We start from the raw sequence: 15,304 nt of genomic DNA, 5'->3' as shown, positions 1-15,304 counted from the left end.
AAAGATGGATGGTGCACGTTAGCTTTCTGGAGAGTAGAAAATCTGGATGTGAAGGCCTTTAGGCAGCCAAGCCTAAAAGGAAGTCTTCTTTAAGCATGCACGAAGAACTGTCCTGTGGGACCAGTGAGAGCTTGATCAAAGCCTTCTGCATGCTGTGGTAGATGGAGATGGCCTGACCACTCGGTGAAGCACACAGAAAACATGAAAGGCATTTGAAATCTGAAGTCCTGTCACACACATGGTCTGTGCAGAACAGAGACTTCCAAAGTACACCACGGCTTGCTGTAGATAGTCCCTACACTGTTAGCAAGGTTGGCAACCTAACATCCTTCATAAGCAGCTTGCTGTGGTTGTGCAGTGGTATTGCTCTGTGTGGACAAGTGTGACCATTTGCAGGTCTTCTGTTTTTAGGCAGCAAGGAGGTCAATTGTCTGCAAGTGACATTTTTAGAACAGATTTTCAGCTCCTATCAGTTATCACTGCTCTGCTTAAAATGGGGTCGTTTTAATTTGCATCAACAGAAGATCCTATTTAGATTTAATTACAGATTTCTATCTCTCATGCTTGTGCTAATAGGGGCAGGACATTTGGGGACTTGTGGGGTGGATCAGAATGTGAAAGTTGAAGCAATTTTTGCATCTCAGACCCACCTCCAGCAGCAAACAACAGAATGTATTTGAGCACACACCCTCTTACTGAGGTACACGGTATTTAGTTTCTTCCTCTAAGGGGCTGATGCAGTTCACACAGGAAAGACAGACATCACCATGTGGTTTCAGCATTAGTGACAGCTTTATTGTAAAGTGGGGTCTTCGCAGAAGCAACACAGCAACCATACAAAAGCCCAGTGCAGAGTCCTTAAAATTTTCTAGGGTTAATGTGGCCATGCACAAGTTTTGAAGTACTGCTGGGAGATGTTCTTCAGTAGACAACATATCCAGGTAAAATCAGATAAGTATTTGTAAAATAAAAGCAGTACTATAAAAGAGCAGCCAGAATGTAGCAAGAGCCTGCCAATCCACCACAAACTGTTCCTGTAACAAGGAAGACAAGTGCACAGAGGAAAAAAAAACAAAACACTGCAAAACAGCTCTATTAAAATTAAAGCCTATTGGAGTATTGGAGTATCTGATCTTGTATTTCTTTGCCCTGATCAAAGTAGTCTTTGTGGTAATATTGTTGGCAATATTACCACATAGTCCATCAGTAAGAAGTATGTAATACTTTACAGTAAGTGTAACACACTTACTGTGTAAGACAGCTCTTGCCACCAAAGGTTTTGTGGTGTGAATACATGAGGAGGACACAAAATGGAGAAAAATAAAACTATTGTCATTTTACAGGTGGGGAACTGAAGCCTAGAAGGAAGAAATTTGCCTGAGGTCATATTTGAAATGTGTATCATTCATTGTGAGCCCAGCCATGCTCAGTTAATACAGCTTTTCCATTGTTTTGTTCAAAGAAACCCTATGTGTTTCTACCTGTTCCTTTTGGAATATTAATTCCACAGGTGAATGCCCTGTGTTAGCACTAACAGTTTCCTGACAATAAAATGCACATATTTAAATGGAAATGAAGCCTCAATGATAAAGCAAGCCATAAGCACTTTCCAATTGTGTTTGGTCATGCAGCAGTAAAAATACTTCTCCATCCTCAGGAGGGGAAACAACAGTCAATCCATTTTCTGGATGACTACCTACAAGATCAAACCCAAAACTTCCTACCACAGAGAGGAAAATTGAAGGTTGTTTTCCTTTTATAAAACCACCACAGAGAGACAAATGCATGTCAGGAGATACTCCTGTGGGTGCTGGAGTGATGTAAGGGGACAAAGCAAATGAGCAATATTTGGTGACTCTAACACCAATGGCCTTAATGAAATACACATAAATACCTTCAACAGTAGTTCTGTGGTGACAACAAGATAACTAACTGAAGATTTTATCTATAAATATCTCCTTTTCTTCAAACCACCTTCTGCCAAGACTAAGAAAATAGAGAGGTGGCATCACTTGCCCTGGTGCTTAGGTAGTCCACATTACTTTAGTCCAGGCAGGTGAAAGGAGAACAGCCCCCATGAGGAGCTGCTCTCAAGATCCATCTCATGGGGGAAGTACTGCAGAGAAGTGGTTTAATGGAGGGCTGACAACAGAGCACCCAGGAGAGAACCACATGCCCAGACTTTAGGCTTTCCTCCCTTTCCCCATGCTGAGGGAAGGAGACGTTTGCCAGCTGCAAGTTCTGCATTTTCAGAGCTGGCAGGTGAGCAGATTCATAGCTCAACATACCCAAGTGCCAGAACAGAGTTTGTACTCCAGTTACTTCAGTATTTAATGTTGTTCCACTGAGCTTGTACACATAAACAGCACTACTCTTGCAGCACATTTCTCTTCCCTGCTTGTGCTATTTCTCCCATGATGTTGCAGCACTAATCAGAATAATCTCAACACCTTGGTGCTGTAGGTGTAACTAACCAAATGTGCAAGCAATGAAAATATTTCACCTACCTAAGACATGAAGATATTTTTTTTAGGTAGCCAGTCATTGATTTCTGGGTCTAGAAAGGGAAAGAAGAAATATGAATCACTTTTAAATGAATTTTTCTCATTTCTAGGACAAACACTGAAGAATTCTCAGTGTGATACAAAGTAACAAAACTGAGTGAGGAGTAGTGAGCCCAAGACAGAGGGGCTGACATGAGGAACCACTGGGGCCGAAAACCTCAAAGATGAGTCACATCTTATGAAACAAGAAGGTTTCCAGCTTGGAACAAAGAAAGATAGAGGAGGCCCTGCAAGAGCAGGTGTAAGGAGTGTAATGCTCTTTTCTCTAACCTCTTTCACCATGGATGTCTTCTGAGTGGGAGAGCTTGTGCAGTTGTCCACCTTCTCTTCTTGTTGGCTGCAGAGCAAAAAGAAACATCAATGGAAATTGCACCTGACACAGCTCTGTGAAATTCGTGCTCATTAATGAAGACTACAGCAAGAGTAGAAGCTGCAACCTAACAGATGATTGGATTGTGGAGAGGACTTTCTTACAGATTTTTATTACAAAGGTGATTTCTTTAAAAATAATATTGCAGAGCAACAAATAAAGGGTAAAGACTAGACTGATGGCACAACCAAGAATTTCCTTTGAGAACTTTATAAGAAATGTTTTATTCTCCTTTCCTCCCATTTCTCCCCATCTTAAATCTCATGTCTCTAGGTTGGTCTTGTTTTGTTCCTTCTTTTCTTGAAGTACGTGTTGCTATGCTTCATGTTGGACATCTCTACTTTGCTTTGTCTAGGCATAAGCAAAGACCTCAAGAGCATGGTGTCTGAGGGCAGTCAAATTCCAAAAAACATTTCTCTCCAGCATCACCGTAGGCAAAGGGGAAGCAGTAAGGATTTCCAGGCTGGAGTCATCCTTCAGGAGCAACAGCAGACAAGGAGAGGCACATGCTGAATTTCCAGGCCAAGTGTTGATACCAGCTGACTGTGCTAACAGGCTGAAATCAGGATTTTGTTTCTTGTCAGCTTTTACTGCCAGATTGCTCAAATGTCTCCCTCCACCAAACCACATGGCTTTTATCTTGAGTATTCTTTTTCATCCCTTCTCTTTTACCTGCTTCCTGCTCCCAAGACTTCTATTTGATTCTGCAATTGCTTTGAAAGTTTTCTGTAATCAGAAAAAAAATAAAGTAGTGACCATCTGCTTAGTTGTTCTCAGTATTATTTCAAGGCTGCTGTGCTATACATTCTTCTGCTGCATTTTATACAGTCACTAACAGAGAGTCCCAAACTTCTCTTGGTGAGATATTGTCCCTTCTCATGTATTTATAAGCTTCTAGATTAGGAACTCATTTACTTTGTAGTAATTTTTAGGAATTACTCTATGGAAACTGAATTTGTGGGTTCATCCAGTCTTGGACAACAAACAAAACTCTGCAGTCTCAAAGAACCCACCCAGTAGTAAGAGTGGATAACACTGGTATTGAGCTAACACTTTTTAGATTATTGCATTGTAGGAGAGCAGCATTAGTATTTCCGGAATCTTCCCATCAAACATACACTACCATAGCAGCAAGGTGGGAAGAAGGGTCTGTTATTTTCTTCTGTGATGTCCTCCAACTTTGTCTGATGGAGACACTACAGCAATTAAAATTACAGCATCTGAACGTCCCATGAGGTGTGGGACAGCTCTAACAGTGTAAACAGCAGAGGAGCTGAAAAATTACCTCAAAAAATATTGTTAATTTAAACCTTATGTTATTTTTTAGCCTTTGTAGTTACAGTTCATATGCCATTACTCTTCAGAACACAGAGAACAAAGCTGAATCTCAAATCACTTCACATGACTGAAAGAGGAGTTTATAAATGGCTCATACCTACTGCCAGCACTTCATACTTTGTGCGTAATTAGGGAGTGATTGCTAGGAGGAATACTTAATCCTTCGCATTTACTGAATTTAGAGGATTTCTGAACCATAGAACAGTGGAGAAAGGGAAGAGTGAGAGTGAAAAACCTAGTGCTTAACGCACATGGGCTGGTCTCTGTATTTATATCATGCTGTGAGGATGTGGTGTTTTGAAATTCAGAGATTTTATATATCTCACTACATACAGGCAACTACAGCCCAGTAGTACGGCAGGACATGATTTTAATGACACTTGAACTCTGGCTAAGAAAAGAGAGCTGTTGCTGTGAAACTAACTCTCTGAAAATAACTATGTAGCTGCAGCCTTTACTGCTGCTGTTCAAGCTGTTGTTTTTGCTCTTTATTCTGCAAAGTAATAATATGAACCTGGTATAGAAAGAGAATTTAAATAAATATCCAGGATATGCCCTGCAATTTGTCTATTCTGAGGAAAAGATAAGCTGCTCCTGGAATCTGCTAAGAGTGTGATGAGGCTTTCCACATCTAAATTTAATTCACATTTTTGTGGTTCGATGATTAGGTAACAGAAAATAAGATAGTCTACATAAATTTGAGGAGCTTGTTTGATACTGCATAAACTGTATTAACTTATAATCAATAACATATGTTTCAGGTATGGCTGATGTGGAAATATTCTGGATACTATCAAGTAAAATAGAAGGCATTGCTAATACTTACAACCCAATTAGTTCGGAGTTCTTGAGCTGCTCTTCTAAGTGGCTTATTTTTATCTTCATGTCCTTAAAAGTTCAAAAGAAAAGCAAACATTCTAAATATTAGTCCATCAGTCTAGTGTGAATTAAAAGTCAAGTCAGAGCTTATTAGCATGTGATCTGCATCTGTGCTGTCCTTGGAAATACCTTATTCTCCTCTCCCAAACTGTCTCTGATAGAAATCTACAGGAATCTGCCCTCCCAGTTAGTTTGGATTACAGTAACTTTCTTGATGACTTAAATTCTCTACAATACAAACTTAATCATTTTAAATGCATAGTTTCTGTTTTGCTGGCTACTGTCTGCAAAACTTCTAAACTAAAATTTCTCATTGTTGCAATATTTTTTGTTGTTCCTGAAACTAACAAGAGACTAACTCCTTGCATTCTTACTTGCACTGTATTTCATTCTATTGCTTTGTTGTTTGACAGCTTTGTAATTAAATTTGCAAAAGGCTAGCACTGAATGGTACTGGTCTAAACAAAGAAAGAAAATGTACTGTGACATGTAATAGGATGTCATACCTTTAAGATGTTGTCCTGTTGTATGACTAGTTCTCTTTCTTCCAATATTTCCCTTTTTTCCTAATAATCAACAAAATCAAATATAACATGTTAGGGGAAAAGCATTAATATTAAAACAGTAGCATTGGTTAAAATTTTAAGGTAAATAAACTGTATTAAAAAGCTACAAACAAGCACTTTCTATCCATCAAACATTTATCAGAAGTGAGGATTATGTGATCACACTGTGTGTTTGACAGTCTTTCTAGCTTCAGAAGTTATGGCTGATATCAGTAATGAAGAGAAATCTCATAGGAATTAAATTATTTTTGGTAAAAATAGGCAATGGGATGAAAGACAGAAGCCGAAGCTGATGTCCATGCTAGGACAAGGACTTTGGGGGATCATGACTATTTTAGCAGGCCCCGGAGGGTCTACACAGGAGCAAGCTCTGGGATGATTTTTAATCAATATCAGTAGAAACTAATGCTAACACATGGGTGGTGGGCTCAGTAGCTGGTGGGATGCAGAATGTCCTGAGCATGAAAGCATCCTCAGGAGGTGGTCAGCGCAGGAAAAGACTAAGGATGGTCAGCAGGGAGCTGAGTGTGAGCTACCAGTGTGCCCTGGCAGCAATAGAGGCCAGCAGCATCTGGTCTCTATGGATGGGAGCACAGCCTGTAGGTCGAAGAGAGGGATTATCCACTCTTATTTAGCGTTCTTTAGACCATGTGCAGGTATTGCATTACCCCCAATACATGATGGATACCAATGAACTGGAGTGAGTTCAGGAGAAACCTCCAAGGCGGTTGTCCAGGTGCCTTGGAGGTTGTGCTGGCTCTGTCCTTGGAGGTTTTGCAGACCCATCTGGATACAGCCCTAAACACATTGGATTGAGCTTTGAGCAGGAGGTTGGACTAGAGACCCTCCCTGTGTTCCCTTCCCACCTGAATTACGCTGTGATCCCATGGCTCTGCTGACTCATAAACCAAATCAGCTTGGTTTATATGCACTATTTCAAAACTTTGCTGGAGACTTTGTTATTACAAGTGCTTGCACTTAATTGTTTTGCTGGGAAAAAATAATCTTTATTCATACTGAACAAAAAGAAAGTATCAACCAGTCAAAGCAGAGAGGTAGGAAATGGAATCTGAAAGTCAAAACAGTCTGTGTTGTTTACCATAGTGCTTTTTCAAGGTCTTATGATGATTGATGGAATATAGAGGATTTTGTTTCCAAGAAGCTAATTCAAATCCCAGCAGCATGTTCAGAAATCTGAAGCCCTTTCCACTGGAAGGACCAACCAAAGTATTAGCTACCCAAGAGTTAATTTATGCTCCTGTGGTAAAACAGGAGAAGAAAGCCTGTTGGCATAGGGTCATTATTATGCCCACAGAATAAGAGGTTAGGAAAATGCACAGGTGAAAAATGGTCAACTACACTGGTATTTGTGAAAGAAAGGTGTACCCCATACCACCATACCCATGCCCATACCTTCATGGATAAAAGCACGCGACAGGAGCAAATAATATATGATGTACTTTGGGCAGCTTCAGAAGCAACCACAAAGAGTAAGTCACAAACTCAAGGTCACTCTGACTCATCTGAAAGCCAAGTCTTATGCCATCCCAGCAGTGACAGCAATGATGGGGGATTTTTACCATGCCAGTGACAGCCAACAAAATCTTTGGTGGGCCTGTCTGGGCAAAGTTAAGCCTCACAGACCTATGGCAACACAACCTTTACTGCTCTGAGTCTAAGCTTGTAACAAACTGTTAGTAATCTTAACGTAGACTCTCACACTCTTTCTTCATATTTCATGAATATTTCTTTCTATATACGGACATTTTAATACCTTTATAATGTCCCTTTCCTTTTCTTCTATCCTTTTCATCAGCTTCTGCAAACATACCTGTCACAAGAAAATGTTGGGAGGGGGTGAGGTTGGGCAGGGTGAGGTGGAGGAAGAAGTCAAAGGTTTGACAAGACGGGAAAAAAAACATGAGCTATGCTGTAAGATTTGCATGTCTCAGTAACTGTCCGCACGCATTCTAAATGTTAACTATGACATTTGGTTTTATTCCTCTTGGAAAATGATGAATCAAATTGTACCTGTGCCAGTTATTTGTGGATGGTTTACAGTCAAAGGAAGATAGAGGAAGTATGCACGTGTGTGCATTCATGCATTCAGCCAACAACTGATTCCTTACAGCAGATATATGTAGAAACTAATGGAATAGCCAGCCAAATGGAAAAAAAAAAAAAAAAAAAAAAAAAAGAGTCCTCTTGATAGTTTTTACCAATATCAGCAACTCTGGTCTCAAGTATTCTTCTGCATCTGTCTAAACTGCAGAGACTTTAGAAGAGGAACTGGATTTTTCCTTCCATGGATAAAATATCTTATGTTCCAAACACCATCCCTGGTTAAGAGTCCTGCATTCCACAGGTTACTTCTGGCTTAATCACTAACCAGGGTATCTTTCACTTGCTTTCTTCTGCAGAACAGATGCTCTCATGTAAGTTAACTAGCCCTTGGGAAATAAGGATGTCTTGGTTTGAACATTTCTGTGCATCCTGTAAAAATGTAAAGTCTGCATATTACAGATTTTCTCAAAGCTTTAATAGCATAGCAGGATATGTTGTTATTAAACCAGTTACCTTCAAATGTCTTATGTCCTCCAAACAAGGAACCTGCTGATGCCTATGAAGTTTATATTCATAGAATTCAGAAATCTGAAAATTAAAATAAAACATGCTTGAAAGAGAAACAATGCAGTGGGAAGTAGTTTTTCCCCTCCATTTTCTTCATACAAGCATTCTTGATTCTTCAGACTTACAAATATCTGTTCAAGTTGACAGAAAGTTTCCCTGTGAGGCCTAGTTACGAAATAAAATAGAAAAAAATGTAAAAAATGTCTGAAGGCGTGTCTTTGCAAGAACTGCCATTTTAGTAATGCTTTCGATCAAGGACATAACTTAATTTTCGAAAGATGCCTGAAATATTAAGATAGCAATAAGTTTCGTTTAATGACACTGGAAAGATGAAGGCTGCTTTCCAAGTAAGTCTTCAAGTACCTTAAAATATATTTTGGTCATATTTTTCGGTTGCCTTTAGTTGTCAGGAAGTTGACAGCATTTGGAAAGCACATAAATAAAACTTTTTTTTTTTTTCAGAGTGCTTGCTTCTTTGCAATTAGCTGAGGGCTGAGGTAAACATGCCCTGACCTTACGAGATATCCTTTATTGTGATGTTGTTGGTAAGCATTTTGATGTGTGATTGTGTTCATATTCCCTCTCTGCCCAGAAGCACAGGAAGCAGAGGGTGAAATCCATTTTTAAGCAGCTTTAAAAGTTCTGCCAATTGCAGTGAGACCACGGGAGTACAAATGACTTGCACACAGGTTCACCATGAATCAGCTGCAGGATCTATAACACTGTGCATCTCCTTGACCACAGACACATAGGAGCCCCCTCCAAACTGTAGTGCCCTACCTCCTCCACCTGCCACTCCAGTTCTTTCCTGAGCTTTGCAGAAGTAGAGCCCACAAGATCCTTCTGTCCCATCTCAGTCCCTGGAGGCACAGGTGATGTCTGAAAACTAAAAAATTACAGTGTCAGATGAAAGATCATGGCTTGGGTGACCATTCTGGTTACATACAAATGCACAAGGCAGGAGTGAGAACATTAAGACCTAAATTCAAACTTCATGTTCTTCTACTTTTGCTGTCTTTTCTCCCCTTATCTGAGGGTTTTGCTGTTGTTGTTATGTAACAAATTCAAACTTTTTTATGTAACACCAATTTAATCCCATTTTTGACTAATGGAAGGTTTTGATGAACTCCCCCAAATAGTTTTTCACATTCATCTTTTTCAGCACTTTTCAATTGCCTGACTTCACCAGTTAGTAGGTGCATCAAAATACTAAATTTCCTGATTTAGTGGAATGGGAAGTACATGTCTTTCTGCTCAGGCCTACATAATGCCAGACAATGTCCACCTCGTAATCTTCTTATGCTAAATACTCTAAAAGTTGTTTGCTTTCCGCTTATTCTAGAAGACACAATAATGAGCACATCTGTTCAAACAGCATTTACCTCTTGAAACGTCTGTTTTCACTGAGGGGCTGTTTGTTTTCCACATGAAATTGAGAAACCATCTTGCCGAGATCTGTCTTCACACTTTTTAGTCTCTCTGTAGATAAGGTCACATCTGAAAACAGTATGCTCCTACAAAAAACATTTGCACAGAAAAATCTGTTGTTTCACACTAAACACTGTGTCATGTCCCATCTCCTACAGAGCTGGAATGAGATACTCAGGTGGACCATATAATTTCCTCTTCCAAATTTTTCATGTCTGACAGACCTCACAGTGGTCTCATATATTTAATACCTTTTGTTGTTGTTGTTTTCAAATTTTGAAACAAGCTTGTAGAAAAACAGTCCTCATACCAAGCTCCTCTAACAAAGCAATAAAATATATTTTATAGCAATGCCTGCTATGAAACTGCAAAAGGCAAATACAAAACCTGTTTTGTCTTTTTTTATTTAAGCCATAATAAGGATAGTTAAGGATAATTTTAATTTTAGCTCTGTAACTGCTGAATTTATACCATTTTCCCTTTCTAGACAGGGTGTTTGGGCACAAATAGGCTCGAGGCCGTCATATAGGATATGAGGGACTTGGCCAGAAAGAGAAGTTCCCATCCAGGGCTTTGGCAGACAGGATCCCACAGGTACAGGGCTGTGTGCCTGTGCCTGGAGGGACGCTACAAGCACGATGAGCTCCCGCTCAGTGGTCGAAAGTATTGGGTAAGGCCATGGTATGGTTTTTGGTGTTTTTCTTCAAAACTGCAAAATAACTTTGCTGAAATTCTGCACAGTCTTTAAAGGACAAAATAGTCCACACATAGGCACACTATACAAACTGCATTTTGCAGTTATGCCTGCAAAACACTTTTGCAGGTGTTTTGCAGTCATAACTCTGTCAGTCTGTTTATACAGCAAAGGCATCGAGCTCTTCCTCTGCAAAGCAGCAAAGATGTCAGGTACCAACTGAGGGACAGACCTAGGACAGCTGCCCATCTGAATGCTGTGACCACATGTGAGGGTCTATGGGCAGGATTGGTGACTGCATGGCCCCAGTGATGTGCCCACACAACCTATGGGGTGCAGCACCAAAATCCCTCGGCTTGCTCGCTGCCTATGGGGTGAGATGCAAAAGGCGAGGATGCAAGTGGGGTTGCCAGAGGAAATGCAAAAGTACTTGGGCACTGTGAGTCTGTTCTCTAGATGACTAGTGTGAAAACTCGCATACACCTTTTTTTTTTTTTTTTGACTTCCTAGAACATGTGAGAACAAAGATAAATGAAAATTAAAAAAAAAAAAAGATACCGGGTACTTAGATACCATGTCTAAAATGCAGGATAATCTCAACTAATTCAGATACTCCGACTTTGTTCCTAGGGAGGACAAAATCCCCCATGAAATCCTCTCTCTAAACACAACACTATCTGTACTGCTTTCTGTGCCTTCCTTTTCTTCAATTTGGCCATTGAGACAGAGAGACAACCTTAGATTTTTCTAGAATTTTGTTCTTCGTATTCCCTTGTAAGTGCACTGTGGAATAGAGGGGAAGGAGTGGAGGGACAAGGGGCCCTGAGAGATGTTTGCATTGTCCCTGGACAAAAATTCACCAAAATTCACCATGGACCAAGAAAGCGGAGAGACAAACCAGGTAAGAGCTTACCAAAAAACAAACAAACACACAAAAAACAACTAAAGGTCTCTTGTACACCTGCACACCATCCTGTCATCAAGTCTTACTTACACATCCCCCCAAAAGGTGGATGCTACACTCAAGCCAGAAACAGAATGCAGCAAAATAAGGAGAAGATGAAACACCTGACATCGGAAGTAAAAGCTAGGGTCAGAGGGCTGCACTCTCAGCCTTCAGAAGGTAAAAGATGAAGAACCCTGTCCTGCCCTGCCATGCCCTGCCTTCCCCTCTCTTCCCCTCCTTTCCTTTCTTCTTTCATCTTCTTTTCTCATGATACGAGGCCCAATTCTAAAAGCACATGGTTATAGTTATATCTACACCATCAAACTTCCTACGGCCATCAGGTACTGATCTAGCATAAAATGATAATTTCTTAGTTAACAGACACTACTCGGTATCTTGCCTTAGTATTTCTCCAGGCTCAATTTTGCTCCCAGCTGAGAGGGGACATCTTGCTTAACCACCATGGCAAGAGAAGAGTGAAGATGAACTTTAGCTCTGTGGCTTTCCCTGGCTCTGCCTGCCACTGGCCCCTCAGGCTTCCTGCAGTGACTAGAGGGACCTTGCTCAGTGGTGCCTGAGCTCCCTCCCATGAGGTCAGTGCTACGCAGTGGGATTCAGAGTGGCCCATCCGTGCCCTGATGGCACTAAAGGCCCAGAGGTCCACAGCTGAGAGGACATTTCTGGTCCCTGCTTTGGCTTTTGCAGCTATAGATCTGGTGCAGGTAGGTTGATTTCCATGATGTCCTCAACAGAAGGCATTTCCCCCTACAGCAGTCACATGCATGCTCACTGGCTGTTCAGGCTTCCTGTGGGCTTTCTGCTGCATGAGCACAGCTCTGAGGGGCCAGTTATGAGGGATCTGGGGCCGCTGTTCCTCGCATGGCCCCCTCAGCCCCACCGTCAAAACACATCTGGCAGCTCCTGGTCCCCAGCCTCCATGATGCAGGATATTGCTCTCAGAGTTGCAAGGTCTCAGATATTGCAGGTCTCCTCAACCCAACCCTGACCCCCAACACGATCCCAACAAGATGTAGAGCTCATTGGTTTTGGCTTGTTATTTTTCAGTTTCGCTTTGAAACCTCTTTCTCCTGATAGTCATTCTCTCAAGTACCAGTCATATCCACAGCACTATTAGTTCTCGTGCATGGTGTATATAATTTCCCTGTGCTGGTTCTGCTAGCAAAGCAGCTAAACTCCTGGGGCAGAGAGGCATTCAGGAAATTAATTTTATAGCACAGGGCTGCTTCGTATTCAGGACCCACTTCAACAAAGCACTTAAGCAAAGGAATAATGACAGACTTGAATGGGAATATGAGTGCTTAAAGTTAATCATGTGCTTTTAAAATTGGGCCTTATATTATGACAATCAAATCATTAATCTACTCTGTTACAAGCTCCAGTTAACAAATATGTTCTCTGGACTTTCTTACCTCAAAAGGGGAAATAGAGGCAGATAGTGAAAAATCTATCTGTGTTCAGTGGTAATGTAGCAAAGACCAAAACTGTGTTGTTTTGCCTCTTGGCTATTTCTTATTAACCAGCATATGCAGTGTGCCAAAACTTCAGTGATAACCAGTCAAATGCTTTGATGAACAAATGGACTATATGTTAAAAGAAAAGAAAGAAACGAGGAAGGAAACAAACAAGGAAACAAACAAGGAAATGAGGAAGGAAACAAACAAGGAAACAAGGAAGAGAAAGAAAGAAAGAAAAAGAAAGAAAGAAAGAAAGAAAGAAAGAAAGAAAGAAAGAAAGAAAGAAAGAAAGAAAGAAAGAAAGAAAGAAAGAAAGAAAGAAAGAAAGAAAGAAAGAAAGAAAGAAAGAAAGAAAGAAAGAAAGAAAGAAAGAAAGAAAGAAAGAAAGAAAGAAAGAAAGAAAGAAAGAAAGAAAGAAAGAAAGAAAGAAGAAAAATGTACAAAAAGTAAATCTGAGTGACAGAAGCTTAGAAGGATTAACTGAGCAGGCAGGGAACAGCAAGAAAGCTAGGATGTTGTCTTCAAGGTTATGCAGATACAGATTAAGATAATGATTAGAAGTGACACAGTCATGAAGCTGAAGCTATTCTAATACAGTTATAGGTTACAAGCAGACTCCCGGTAGAAAAAAAAAAAAAAAAAAAAGTCCGCAGCATTCTTGCTTACCTGCAAATGAGATTTTTACAACTTTTAACCACATACACTCTAACCAAAGTAAACAGGCTCCTCAGTGAGTTTATAGATAACCCACATGCTTCTATAATAGAAGGCTGCAAAGTCAAAACTTTCAGCTCTTTCAACAAAAGCCATGTGATAGACAAAAGCTGTGATGCACCTGTGGTTGGAGTGATTCACATGACTAGGTACTGGCTCAAATCTTCCTGCTATTGCAGAGGTGTGTTGTGAGTAGCCCAGCTAGGCTGTCATTTTTCAGAGTCTCTGAGGAACTACAGATGCTCAAGTAAGATGCAGAGCTACATGCTAATGTTTGGGATTCAATAACCTGAACAGAATTATTTCTGCAGTCCATGCCTGACTAGCTGGAGCTGGCATCATTTCCACTAGTCCCCAGGTGAATTCCTTGGTTTCATTTTAACCAGAAGAATGATTTTGCTATTATTGCTGTTGTTATTTTAGACCTAGCACATAGTCTGCTTTTGTGCCTGTTTCCATTTTAGAGATGTTCTCCCTGTCAGCCTCTAGGGACAGGACGGTGCACTGCATTAAGTCTTCTCTGGAAGTCCACCGCCATGACTGCAAAATGGGAACTAGAAAGCTGGCTGTTATGATAATCAACACTGCATTAAGTTTTCTCTCTCTTTATTTTTAGTTCAGATATATAAATTCTGTATTCAACCATGTTAAGCTATGGATTATGAAGCAAGTCTGTCTAAAACAAGACATCTGTGTGTTTGTGTGTGCACATATGCACATGCATGTGTGCAAGAATACATGCATGTAAAAGGACAGGGAGAGAAAAATTATTGCTGTGTAAGATTAAATACTTTCAGCTTTGCTTCCAGATCTGAGAAGACCTAAAGATAGGAACTGCTTCAGCCTTCCTGGAAGAAGCCGTGTATTTACAGAGGCAGTGTAAGTGAAGCCTTAAGCCTCTTTCCCCATAGGCAGGGTAGTAGAAGGGGTCACTGACCAAAGCAATAATGGTGCAGAAGGTGAGACAAGGGCCCTAGGTAATTACCAGATCAGTCTGTGAGGTCTGACAGGCAGCAATTGTCTCTCAGCAATGTGCAAAGTTCAGGCAGTTTTATGGGGCTCTCACACCAAAGGCCAGTCCCTGATCAATGTCTGTAAGGATTTTAGCTACTATAGCTAAAGCAAAGCATGTTCAGGTTGACTTAAAGTGGCTCAATAAAAAGTGTCAGCCTGAACTTTCCATTCATCAGATCTAAAAGAAATGTCACCAAACCAATGTGACAGAGGCAACTAAGGGAGACATGGTCTTTAGGCCGTGCATCCCATACGGATCTGGTTGACTCCAGCAGCTTGTGGAGTTGTCAGCCCTCCCCACTTCTCCACCCACCTAGCCAATTAAAAGCACTGTCTCTCAAGTGGAGGAGTGCAGCTGTGAACAACCTAGAAAAAGAAAGTGAGCTTTGTTCTGCTCAGTTTTCTCTCTTTCCTGACTTCTGAGTGCCTGATTTTGTACTCGGTGCAAAACTAACTCAGTGGTGACACACTGACTCAGTGGTGTCATGTCTCCAAATTAATTTCTTTACTTCTAATTTCTGCTTTTCTGCTTTGTTCTCCCTTATATGCTATGGCTGCTGCCTTTCTTTGGGACATCACTGTCTCTGTACAGACAATGTACTTCACCTTGTGACAGTACTGGGCTACTGCTCGCAATAGTGTACAAAACAGTTGTCCCTTCCTTGGGTGAAGGTAAATCTTGCGG

General features: G+C 40.7%; 1 protein-coding gene across 1 annotated transcript; it reads right to left on the bottom strand.

The window, feature by feature from the left end:
• Positions 1–770: 770 nt before the first annotated feature.
• Positions 771–13,712, bottom strand: LOC106018394 (uncharacterized). Its single transcript, XM_038175175.2, has 11 exons — positions 13,558–13,712; positions 9,731–9,862; positions 9,129–9,234; positions 8,295–8,369; positions 7,492–7,548; positions 5,658–5,717; positions 5,099–5,160; positions 3,607–3,660; positions 2,835–2,901; positions 2,508–2,557; positions 771–1,034 (listed from the first exon to the last, which is right to left on the bottom strand). Exons 2-11 carry the CDS (start codon positions 9,790–9,792, stop codon positions 875–877), a joined length of 753 nt encoding a protein of 250 aa, XP_038031103.1. The 5' UTR covers positions 9,793–9,862; positions 13,558–13,712; the 3' UTR covers positions 771–874.
• Positions 13,713–15,304: the final 1,592 nt, after the last annotated feature.

Source organism: Anas platyrhynchos, chromosome 2 (assembly GCF_047663525.1).
Source record: "Anas platyrhynchos isolate ZD024472 breed Pekin duck chromosome 2, IASCAAS_PekinDuck_T2T, whole genome shotgun sequence".
NCBI classification, from domain to species: Eukaryota; Metazoa; Chordata; class Aves; order Anseriformes; family Anatidae; genus Anas; species Anas platyrhynchos.
Note: the sequence above shows the minus strand (reverse complement) of the source record. Positions and strands in the feature narration are given on the sequence as shown.

Coding starts and splice junctions, on each gene's coding strand:
- LOC106018394 (XM_038175175.2), bottom strand. CDS start 9,792: ATGGTTTCTCAATTTCATGTGGAAAACAAACAGCCCCTCAGTGAAAAC. Junction 5,718..7,491: donor AGGAAAGGGACATTATAAAG/GTATTAAAATGT, acceptor GTTGATTATTAG/GAAAAAAGGGAAATATTGGA. Junction 5,161..5,657: donor AACAGGACAACATCTTAAAG/GTATGACATCCT, acceptor TGAACTTTTAAG/GACATGAAGATAAAAATAAG.